The sequence below is a fragment of the Arachis duranensis genome, chromosome 3 (genome assembly GCF_000817695.3).
Source record: "Arachis duranensis cultivar V14167 chromosome 3, aradu.V14167.gnm2.J7QH, whole genome shotgun sequence".
NCBI classification, from domain to species: domain Eukaryota; kingdom Viridiplantae; phylum Streptophyta; class Magnoliopsida; order Fabales; family Fabaceae; genus Arachis; species Arachis duranensis.
This window is the reverse complement of record NC_029774.3, coordinates 21,935,752-21,947,919: the sequence shown is the minus strand read 5'-3', so window position 1 is coordinate 21,947,919 and position 12,168 is coordinate 21,935,752. Positions and strand designations below refer to the sequence as shown.

The following is a 12,168-nucleotide window of genomic DNA, read 5'->3' as shown; positions in this document are numbered from 1 at the left end:
AACTTGGCGTCGGCAACGGGCAGCCTCTCACCCTCACCTCGTCACTCTCTCGAGCACGGCCCCGGAATCCCTTCACCCTCACCTCGTCTCTCCCCTCGTTGTCAGTTCGTCACTCTCAGTCTCTGAGTATCTCACCTCGTCACGCTCTCGTTCTCTCGCTGTGAGTCCGTGACCCTACGTTCGCTTCGTCGGGTGGTGGTGGTCGTCGTCTTCTCAACTAGGTGAGCTCCAGTTTTCGATCCTGTTCTTTCTCTAGTTTAATGTTGATTTCGATGAATCTGGTTGGTGTTGAATCTGGGGGTTGTTGAATCCTCCGTTCAGCTTCTCCTTCGCCGTCAACTTCCTTCGTGCAACCCGATTTGGTGAGTTTCCCCTGGTCTTTCTGCTTCAATTTTGGTGCTGCATCAATGCACTTTGATTTTGTTGCTAAAGTAATTTGTCGCTGAAAGTTGAATGTGTTGCTGAAATTTGTTACTGATTATCATGAACCTTGAATTTGTTGTTGACATGCCAAAATAATCACTTGGCTTAAGTTTGTTCATCGCCGAAAATCATTACTGAGTTTATTGAACCTTGAATTTGGTGCTGTTTTGCAGAATAATCACTTAGTTAAGTTTTGCTTCATCTCTCTGCCCAAGTGAGTTTCAGCTTTGGCCTTGTTATTCCTCTTTCAATTTCATTGCTTTAAATTATTAGTACATCTTGAATTTATTGTTGAAAGTTGAGTTTGTTGCTGAAATTATTATTAGCTAATGTTAATTTGCTGTAAATCATATTTGGAGAATTGGAGTTTTTTTGTTGCTCCCTGAAAGTTATCATAGTTTAAGTTTTTGTTGCTGCCTGAAAGTTGTCATAGTTATCATAGCTGAATTTGTTGCTAGAATTCTAGAAGTAGAATTTGTTGTCAGCTGTAAGTTGAATTTGATACTGAACATATCATAAATGTGGTTGTTGCTGAAAGTAAAATTTGTTGCTGGATAACTGAGTTGAGTTGAATTTGTTACTGAACCTTGTTGTTGTGTTGCTTAAAAAATGCTAAATCTTTTGTTGGTGTATGTTAAAGGATAAGAGATAAGAGAGTTGGTCAGTAACAAAATTAGTTTGGTACAGTTAGTTAGGGTTTGTTATTCTGATCTCTAATCTTTCTCTCTTTTCCAACTCTGTTATAAATGAAGCTCTTGCATCCCTCTAAGAGGTATGTAGAATTGATTCATTGATGGAAGAATAAGATGAAGTTAATTTAGTTTGCTAGTTTCTTGTAGCTCTCTCTTCAAACTCTTCTTTCTTTGTTTCTGATGTTCTGCATAATGCAGTGTTTCTTATGGAAGATATAGATGCAATCAAAATGAGAAAAATGTTGATCGAGCTCCAAATTTGTCTTATGAAGATATAGATGTCGATTTTAAGATCACTTGGACTTGATTTATCGATTGTGTTATCTTTTGTTTGTTCTTGTTTATTTAAATGGTGAAAGTATTTTGTACTAGAAACTAGTTTATTATCTCTTTTTGCATCATTAGTTATGTCTAAAAATTAATATTTGATTATTATTATGTTTGTAAAGACTTGCATTTTAAGTTTTAATACTTGATTTTAATTTTATTTATATAATTTGTATTTTTTTAAATTATGACCGGGTCAACCGGGTGAATCAGTGACCCACCGGTTGAACCAATGACCCGGTGACCCAGTCATATGACCGGGTTGATTGTCGGTTCGGTTCTGATAACTATGCCCCCCTTCTTCCCCCATTCCCAAATCGCAGTCTCACTGTCTCAGACTCTCACTAAACCTAGCCCTCTGAAGCATTCCCAAATCCCAGCCCAGTCGCCACCGCCGTCGCCGGGGTTTTCAGGTCGTCAGCGCCACCGCCGTCGCTTCTGAAGCATTCCCAGCGTCCCCGCGGTCCTCGGGTCGTCAGCGCCACTGCCGTCGCCTGGTCCTCAGCACTGCTGCTTCGTCTTCGCTGGCCTCTCCCTTCGTCTTCGCTGGTCTTCGCTTCGTCAGCACCCAGGTGAGTGACTCCTCTGTTTCATTTTCTCTGTTTCATACTTTCATCTTCTATGTTAGAATGTATGGTATGGTTCTGATTCCAGAACGCCTAATGTTGATGTTGTATTGTTTTGGTGTTTTGCTGCTTTGCAATTTTGGTGTTTTGCTGCTTTAGAATGCCTAATGTGTCTTGCTGTTTTGGTGTTTTCCAGCCAATTGATGTTTTTGTGTTGTGTTGAATGGCTGAATGCTATAGGCACTAGGCAGAATTGTGTTGTGTTGAATGGCTGCCAATGCAATGAAAATTTGGGATCAACAGCCAATTCTGGGAACTTCGATTTCTGTTCAATTTCTTCGGTCTTCAATTTAGTGTTTTGCACTTTTGCTGCTCTGTAACTGTTAATTTGTTACCTTGTTTAATTTGTTACTTTGTAATTGTTAATTTGTTACTCTGTTTTGTTAATGCTGATGTGGATATTGAAGCAGCACAGGATGAGGTGATTGTTAGGGTGAGTTGCCCTCTTGATTCTCATCCGGTTTCAAGAGTGATCCAAACATTCCAAGAGGCACAAATCAATGTTATTGATTCAAAACTCGCAGCTGCAAATGACACCATATTTCACACCTTTGTAATTAAATCCCAACAAGGATGTGAACAGCTCACACAGATAATTTTGTTATACTGTTGGGGGATCTAAAAAGAGAAGCATTTGGAACTAGGGTAGTAGAATAATAGTTCCTATTAACTGTGTAGGACAACCAATTTATTAATGTTTGTTTATAGTATACACAGTTTATCATAAGTATTATTCCTGCAATTGTCAAATTATTTTTGGTTTTTGGTTGTTTAGTTTAATGATCATAGGGTTTATTTGTTCTGTCTTCTTTTTTCTTATATCCCATATGCCTTCTCAAATCTCAAGTTCCTATTCTTTCTTTCTTGTATTCTATCAACTTCTGTGCATAAGACATAAGAGGAAAGTAGTGATTAGTTATGTTTTTGTCACCTATAGAGAGAATCCTGTCTATATAAATTTTTATATTGTAATTAAAAGTTGTAGCATTATTATTATTACCTTGGTCTTAATGTTTAGGCCTTATGAAACATTGCAGTATATATAGTTCTTAGCCAAGCATTTGCTTCTTCTGGTTTTAATATTTAGATATGTTTTTATTACTATTTAACTTTTGAGTTTGGATTTTGATAAGATCATATGTATTTGGTTGATGATATTTTATGTAGTGTTTTAAATTTCGAAGATATTTTAAGATTTATATTAGACTATAATTATATTTTAGGATGTGTATTTATAATTTATTTATTATTCTATTCTAAAACGGTTTTTCCGGTTGAACTACCGGTTGGACCGGTTAGACCAGTGAATTAGTAAACCAGTGACTAGAGCGGTTTGATGACCGGTCCGGTTTTCTGAACCTTGGGTATATCTCTTCGCTTCTCTTCAATTATGAGCATGAAATGAAATGAACTAATTAATCAACCAAATCGATCATTGTTGCAGAGGCCACGTGGCAGTGATGTATTTGTCGAGAACGTTTGGGCGAACACTGTTCGCCGCAGCTGCTAGATCCAGAACATATGCTTCCTCCGCCGGAACCGCCACTGCTGCCGGCGACAAACCCCGCAACCCTCTTGAGGAGTTCTTCGAGGTTGACAGGGACATGGAAAGTGATAAACCTATTGTATATGGTATCCACTTTGCACTTCTTTCTCTTCCTTCATTTCCATTGTTATAAATAACTTAGGGTTTTTGTTTGTTTTCCAAGTTGGTTCTAGCTATAGAATTTAATTCCCACCATAGGTAACTTTCACTTGTTTTTGTGGTTAGTTAGCTCACTAAATTGTATCCAAATCAAAGCTTATATCTACTAATTATTGTGCTAATTGGCCTAAACCTAAACTTGCATATAGAATACTCCTGAATTACTATAATTATTTAAAATTGTGGTTGCTGTAGCAATTATTGTGTTTTTTCGGAAAATCATAGCTGTTTGGGATGTAATTGCTATTGTGATTGCATTGCAGAATGCACCACAATAGCAATATTGCTGCGCAATTGCAGTTGCAGACTGCAAGTTAAGATCAAATGACCAATGATAATAACAAAATTCGAAAATGTTAACCGAAAGTACATGATTTCACTTTGTGTTTGGATGTTCATTTTTGTTGCTAGTGTGTTATGAATGTGGTTTTCTTATTTGCAGCTAAAAGAGGTACCAATTATGCTCTAGTGATGGGTTTGTTGGTTAGTTACTTGGTTTATCTGCTGTTGTTAGGTCGGGGTTGGAAGGCCTCCGAATTGCGTTTGAAGTCTTGGGATGATCTTCATAAGTTATGGTATGTGTTGTTGAAGGAGAAAAACATGCTCATGACTCAACGCCAGATGCTCAATTCCCAGAACCTACGATTTCCTAACCCAGAACGCATCCCCAAGGTATACATATACATATATATGATTTCTCTACTTGTTTACATTATATGTGGATACTTCATAGAACAATGGTTATGGTGATACTTGTGGTTTGAGTTTAATTTTCATGCACTGTGTAATTTTTTTTGCTAATATGACGTTATGTGATTGGATGCCCGTGTAAAATGGTTTTATCTTGTCAGTACATCAAAATTAAATGGTTTTCTCCTAAGAAATGCTTGCATAGGACAGAATACAGATTAGAGAGAAACCTAATGTTTACTGTTAAACTCTGTTATTGGAGTGGGAAAGAAACACTAGGTGATTAGTTTAAGTGTTTTTTGTTGAGAAGTTTGTTTGTGAAATCAGGTACGGAAGTCAATGTGCCGCATCAAGCAAGTACTTACAGAGAGAGCAATAGACGAACCGGATCCCAGGAGGTCTGCTGAGATGAAGAGAATGATAAATGCTCTCTGATGATTCACAATAGAACATTATTGAGAAGGACTTTTGTTTTTGATGGATTCTTGGTTTGCAAGCTTTGTTTTTGCAACAAGTGGTTTACATTGAGATGTACCAGAAAACTATTGAGGCTATTCAACATGAAAGATAAGCACGTATGCAGCATCTATATTCTCTGTTACATCGTTATTGGTAGTTTATCTAGGTTTTGAATTGGGAATGTCTCATATATTTTCACATATTATAGGAACTATTAAACAATCCAAGGCATTAATACTTGCATGTTCTTACTTCTTAGTTCTTAGAGCACATTAATGCGTGCTATAGGCACTAATTTACAAACTCGTTTACTTTAGGGAAAGTGTATGCAGTTTTCGGTTACATAAGCTACGATTAACACGGTGTGCTGAGTATACTTTGAATAGTTCTGGATTGATTAGTCAACGCAGATTACGTGATACTATTTCGTACTTGTGCCAAACCAATATTGTGGTTCATAGACTTACACGTTCAGTTTTATAATTACTGAAAAAATTTGTATGGGTTATGTACTTGATAAGTATCCTCGATATTAAAAAGATAAAAATGCTAGTCTTAAAACGTTAGGAATAAACTAATATCCAGCCATCGTTGAAAAACAAATTAAATTAAATGAATAAACAAATAAGAAATGTTAAAGGGTTATCAGAATCGATTGTTTTTTGCTATAACTTTTAATCATTAACTCAATTACTTTAGTTTAATAATTTAACAACATATTTTTAATACACACTTTTAAACATCGATGGTTAATTTATGACCAAAAACAATCAATTTTGATAGTTCTCAGATATTTTTCTAAGTAAATAGCACGTTTTCCATCTATATGTTGATCATGTCATTCTCACGTTACATTAATAATACCAACAAGAAACCTCATAAAAAAAGAAGTAATAATTCATGCTCTGTTTGCTAAGGCTCTAACAACAAAAGTAGAAAACCTTAAATGCGATTCGTTATTATGCTTTTGTGAGAAGAGGCGGATATAAAGAGTCAACAACTTCTGATCTCTATTGACTATTGAGGATTGATCTCAACAAACCTTAAAAGCAACAAATTACATGGGGTTAGCAGCAGAACCAGCTTCAAGTAATGATGACAAGACACCATTGTTGCTCTCTCACCCTCTCAAAAGAACAGGTTTGTTTTTGACATATCTCCAAATCTACATGCAACGGCCGCAATTGCTGCAGAGCCAATTGCCAAGACAGTGTTGGCACTGCCGCAACAATATTGCGGCCAAAACGTAGAAGAATGAAAGAACGAATGAATGATGAATAGGGACGGCGTGGATGGCGGTGGCGCACATAGTGACAGGAGTGATAGGATCAGGAGTGCTGTCTCTGGCATGGAGCATTGGACAGCTTGGATGGATTGCAGGGCCATTCTCCATTCTCATCATTGCTTCATTCACTCTCATTTCTTCTTTCCTTCTCTCCAACACTTACCGTTCTCCACATCCTCAATTTGGACCTCACCATAGTGCCTCTTACCTCGATGCTGTTCATTCTCATCTAGATACATTCTCATCATTACTTCTCTTTATTCTTACTCTTTTTAAGTCTTTGCATCAAAATTCTTGTTGGCTGAATTACAGGACTAAAGAATGGACAGTTATGTTGCCTTCTTGTGAATATAAGCTTATATGGTTTTGGAATTGCTTATGTTATTACATCAGCTATCAGCATAAGGTGCATCATCTTAGACTTATAGACTAGTACTCTCTTGTTATATGCATGATTGCTGATATTAGTTTAGTTTGTGACTACAGAACAATCTTGGTTTCAATTTGTTACCATACCAATGAAGAAGAAGTAGCATGTGAGTTTGTAGATGCATATTATATGCTGATTTTTGGGGCTATACAAGTTGTACTTTCACAGATACCAAACTTCCATAACATTGAATGGCTTTCGGTTGTTGCTGCAATCATGTCATTTGCTTATTCTTTCATAGGAATGGCCCTTTCCATTCTGCAAATCAAAGGTATGCTCTTTAGACAGTTGCTTGATTCGTGAGGTTGCGAGCTACAATTCAACAAGCATTTAACTTTCTTACTCTACAATTTGATGCAGAAAAAGGTTATGTTGAAGGTAGCATTGAAGGAATCAGAAGCAGGAGTAGAACTGAAAAGTTATGGGTTGTTGCTCAAGCACTTGGTGACATATCATATTCCTATCCATTCTCAACAATTCTCTTGGAAATTCAGGTATATCTGTTCTATGATCATACCAGAACTTAACTACTATAGATTCTAATATAAGTTGCTTTGATTGTTGAAGGATACTCTGAAGTCACCTCCACCGGAAAACCAAACTATGAAGAAGGCCTCCGTGATATCGGTGGCGATCACAACGTTCTTCTACCTTGGTTGTGGAGGAGCTGGATATGCAGCTTTTGGTAATGATACACCAGGAAACCTCTTAACAGGTTTTGGATCCTCCAAGTATTATTGGCTTGTTAACTTTGCCAATGTTTGTATTGTGGTTCACCTTGTTGGTGCATATCAGGTACACAAATACAACATAGTCTTAGTATATATATCAAACTTTAAATTTTAAAGTAATGCTACAGATCTAAGTCTTTTTATGAACCAAGTTCAACTAAATTAAACAATAAGACTTAGAATAATGTTAGTCATAATTATTTTTTTGTTATGTTAGACCAACTTGGTTAGACTTAATTAACAAAAAAACTTGGATAAATGATACATGTTTCAAATGTTCGAGATATGAAGAGTTCAAGTATTATTTAGAAGATATTAATTTATATTTTTAGAATATTTTAATTTAATTTGATGTATTTTGATTTGTATATTTAATTACTAGATTAGACCTTATATTTATAGGCTTAGAATTTTCTATATTTTAACCTAATAATAAGTTATAAATACCTTATAAACTAGGGTAGTCGTCGTATAGAATGATTTAGAGGTTTGAAAACCCTTTTTTTGGTTTCACGATGAAACTATGGTGTGGACAATTGAGATTGAGGAGTCCATCTCTTGTTGCGTCGAGGAATTGGGTAGAAAGTTGAGGAGTCCCTTCGATTCAATTTCCAAACTATGGGGTTGACAAGTTAGGTTGAAGAGTCCCTTTTATTGTTGCGTCAAAAAATTGGGTAAAAAGTAGACTAATTCTCCTTGTATTCAATTTCAACCTATCTTTTTTGTTTCTATTTCAATTTCAATGTATCTTTTTATTCAGTTTGAATCCTTATAAAGCATTAATCTAAATTTTTTATGTGGTTCTCTAATTTCACTATTGGAGTAAACTATAATAAAATAATTGTGTAGTTTATCATGTCTGCTATGACATTCTCTCTGTTTTAAAATAAGTATCTCTTTCACTTTTTTGATGCAGGTGTATAGTCAGCCACTTTTTGCCATTGTTGAGAATTGGTTCGGCTTTCAATACTCGGATAGTAAATTTGTGAATCACTCATATTTCTTGAAACCGTCATTTTTACCGAATTTTGAACTGAATTTTCTTTCCGAACCTGACATCAACCACGGTGATTGCATTGATGTTCCCTTACTTCAACCAGATTTTGGGAGTACTAGGAAGCTTAATCTTTTGGCCATTAACTATATATTTTCCAGTGGAATGTACTTAGGTCTGTCTAATACTGAAGCATAGAGTGCTAAGTGGATCATGCTTCGGAGTTTAAGCATTTTAGGCTTTGTTTTTGGTTTGTTTACTCTCATTGGTTCCATTCAGGGAATAGTAACTCAAAAATTAAGCTGAAAACAAGTCAACAAGTTCTGAGGAACTAGTCACTATTCACTTTCATGTATCATTTGGATATGTTCTACACAAATATAATACTTGTATATTTGAAATCAAAATAAATAATTTTAATCTTGAAGAAGACTCTCAACTACTAAAATATTTATCCTAACAAAAATTATTGAAACTCAACACCTATTACAATAAATAAAATAAATAATACTACAAAAAATTTCAATAATTTAAAACATTATTTATATTGCTCATTTTATATTTTTCATGATTATAGAAATCAACTTCACCAACCCTAGTATTATTAGACGAAGATAATATACCAATTAAAAATTTAAAGAAAAAAATAAACAAATCAAATACATATTTTTCAGACGAAGAATATACATAGAGATGAACAAAAAAATAATAAAAATGCATAAAGTCAATCGTTCAAAAAAAATATGTCATCCTAAGAATATATTACATAAAAAAAACTCAACAAAAACTAAAAATAAAAAAAACAACAAATACCACATAAAAAGATTAAGTTTATCAACTAAAATAAATATAAAAAAACAAATAAAAATATAACTTTATATAATTTTAATATAAAAAGTTTTTGTACTCTAAAATATTTTTGTACTCTAAAATGTTTTATAATGTTTTAAAATAAATTGAACGTTTTGTATCGAAAATTAATTGGTATTATAATGATAATTTTTTGGAACTCAATTGTTGTATAATAAAATTGATTAAAAATTTATTTATCTAATACACACATCAAAATGTTCGTTTAAAGTGACAAAAAAATCAATTTAACAATGAAAATGATTATAAAAAATTTATAAAATAAAAAAAATATTTAAAACAAATTTTTAATTTAAAATCGTTAAACACCAATTTAAATGTTTAATATAATTTTTTAAATAAGTTATTCATCTCCGATGACACGTAGATGAAAGGTAAGGTCTAGTTTAAATAGTTTAAATATCTTTATAGTTTATCATTTCAATAAATCAACATCAATAAAATTTGTTAATTTTTTTTACAATTTTATTATCCGTACGTACTCTTTATGTACTTTTTTCGTTTTATTAGGTGAAAAAGAACAGAAAATTTGAGAGAATTAAAAGAAAAGAGAGAAATACATATTTTGGCTAAGTATTGGTGTGTCCATGCTTCCTAGGTGGTAGTACAATAAGAAACGTGTGTCATGTTCAATGTGTACAAACCTTAGAGAGGTGTGAAATAGGAGACTTGTTGTAAAAGCGAGTCAAGTGTTGTGGAGAAGGTGCTTGTGTGAAGCTATGTTTGGAGTTGGTTCCAAAAGCCTCTACATAGCACCAATCAGGGATGTCAGTTGTGCCAACCATGAGTGCAAGGTTGCAAACAGGGTTGATAGCGGCTGCGGCCACAAACTTGTCCGATGCTTGGCCGATCAAGTGGGTTGTCAAGAAGCCACCATGTGAGATACCCATCACTGATATCTTGGATGGACTAGCAACTCCAAACTTGATCACTTCATCTATTGCTGATAAAAACATCATTCACATCCTACACTTGCACCATTCATAAAAAGATATCAAGAAAAATATAACAAATTCGCCTTCCCCGTACAAGTTTAATTTTTTAAATATATAAAGGTGAATATTTATATGCAATTGTTTTCGTGTAAATTAATAAATAAGAATTGCAAGATCATTTAACAGATTTAACTAAATTATCATTTAACGATTTTTAACTATCAACTTTATACAAATACGTGAGTTTCTACCATACATAATAAATATATAGGATTCTACCGACCACACCAATATGCAGGGCCAAAAATCTTAGTTTGTTAAATTTTGAATAGAGATTAGGAATGGTCCGATCTATTTCATCAAACATAAAATAATAAAAAATTATAAAAATTTAAAATAATAAATAATATTAAAATTTTAAGAAATTTCCAAATCTAACTCTTTTTTATTTTTTTTCTAAATAAGATGATTAATTTACAAATTAAATAATTTTATTTTTTTGATTGCTTATACACCATGTTTAACAAAACTGTGTTGTAGTAATATTATTTATGTAAATCTGAAAGTGTGTATAAATACTTCATTAAACTGTATAATAATAATTCACCTTAAGTAGTCTTGAATGTTCATGAGAACTGAGAAGTTATTTAATTTCTTTTGTCAGAAATTTAAATTTAAAATTAGACAGATTTATTAAATTAAAAAATATCATGAAAAAAATTAAAAGAATTAAGTGGCACCTTATATGCCTCCTAAACAACCACATGTTCGAATTCCACAGGTGGGAAAAAGAATTCATGTAGTGTAGTATACTTGTAAAAGACCGAAACAAAAAACAGTTGCTATTTTTTTTTTCTTTAATTAAAACCTGCCACTTTGATGTTTTCATCTAACGGCGCGACAACGATATATAACATAAATTGACCCACAACCAACAATGAACCCAAATTGAATTAGGATTTATGAGTCAATGGCTAAGTAAAAAAATCTTTCGGGCCTTTCATTTTTAGATAGTGACCCATTATTATATTTAGAGTAACACGATAAATAAATTCCTAAATATTTATACGTCAGATAAATTATTTTTGAAGACTAATCTATTTAAATTATAAATTTGTAGGAACATATTTGTTATTTCAATATTATATTTAATAAGTTCTGAATTGTGAGTTGCACAAATAAAAAAGTGTAAATCCAATGGGGTGGTTGAGCACAAAGAGCTGTCTTTCTCTCAATCAACTTTAGAAAGTTTAAAATATTTTCAATACTTGATTTTAGTTTTATTTTATTTTAAATTTTATACAATATTACATAAGTATTTGTGGAAGAATATATCATAAAAATTTATTTAAAATTTAATGTAAAATTTATTATTTCAATGTTTAATTTTATTTTAATTTAACAATATTACATAATAAAATTATAATATTTATTTAATAGATTTAATAGATATATAAATGACAATATTTTACTAATTTTTTTTAAAAATTAATACGATATCTTCTTACTGAATATCAATTCAAAGATTATATCTAATATAAATTTTGATTTTAAATCAGTTCAATAAAAATCAAAACTGATATCCAAAATATAGGCTGATTATTTTAAATATGGAAAACATTATGGTGTAAACCCTGAAAATGGAATAACTGTGTGTATAACACAAAGATGGACGTGTCAGAGGGAGGCAGAACACGCAGGGGGCGTGTTGCATGAACCACGTGGGGGGCGTGGAGGCTACGTGGGTTGATATGGTTGGGCCAACATGGCAGCACGCAGGGGGCGTGCTAAGTCAGCACGCAGGGGCGTGCTGACGTGGCAATCACGGGTTGGCGCAGAAAGGGAAACACGCGGGGGGCGTGCTGAGTCAGCACGCAGGGGGCGTGCTGACGTGGCTATAGGTTGGCGGGGAAGCACGTGCGGGGCGTGGTGACGTGGCAAACAGGCATTGGTCCACGTATGCAAAACGTGGGGGGCGTGCTGAATCAGCACGTGGGGCAC

General features: G+C 33.6%; 1 protein-coding gene and 1 pseudogene across 5 annotated transcripts; both read left to right on the top strand.

The window, feature by feature from the left end:
• LOC107478113 (uncharacterized) lies at nt 1-5,064 on the top strand. 5 transcript variants are annotated; one of them, XM_052259371.1, is made up of 7 exons: nt 1-221; nt 322-362; nt 597-637; nt 1,766-2,014; nt 3,513-3,700; nt 4,216-4,445; nt 4,791-5,064. In XM_052259371.1, exons 5-7 carry the CDS (start codon nt 3,529-3,531, stop codon nt 4,896-4,898), a joined length of 510 nt encoding a protein of 169 aa, XP_052115331.1. In that variant the 5' UTR covers nt 1-221; nt 322-362; nt 597-637; nt 1,766-2,014; nt 3,513-3,528; the 3' UTR covers nt 4,899-5,064. The 5 variants fall into 5 exon arrangements, with proteins under 5 accessions (XP_052115331.1, XP_052115329.1, XP_052115330.1 ...); XM_052259369.1 differs by adding an exon at nt 3,368-3,432 and having other exon boundaries at nt 1-362; XM_052259370.1 differs by lacking the exon at nt 322-362.
• Nucleotides 5,065-5,856: 792 nt separating this feature from the next.
• Nucleotides 5,857-8,726, top strand: LOC107478115 (probable amino acid permease 7; annotated as a pseudogene).
• The last annotated feature ends 3,442 nt before the right edge of the window (nt 8,727-12,168 follow it).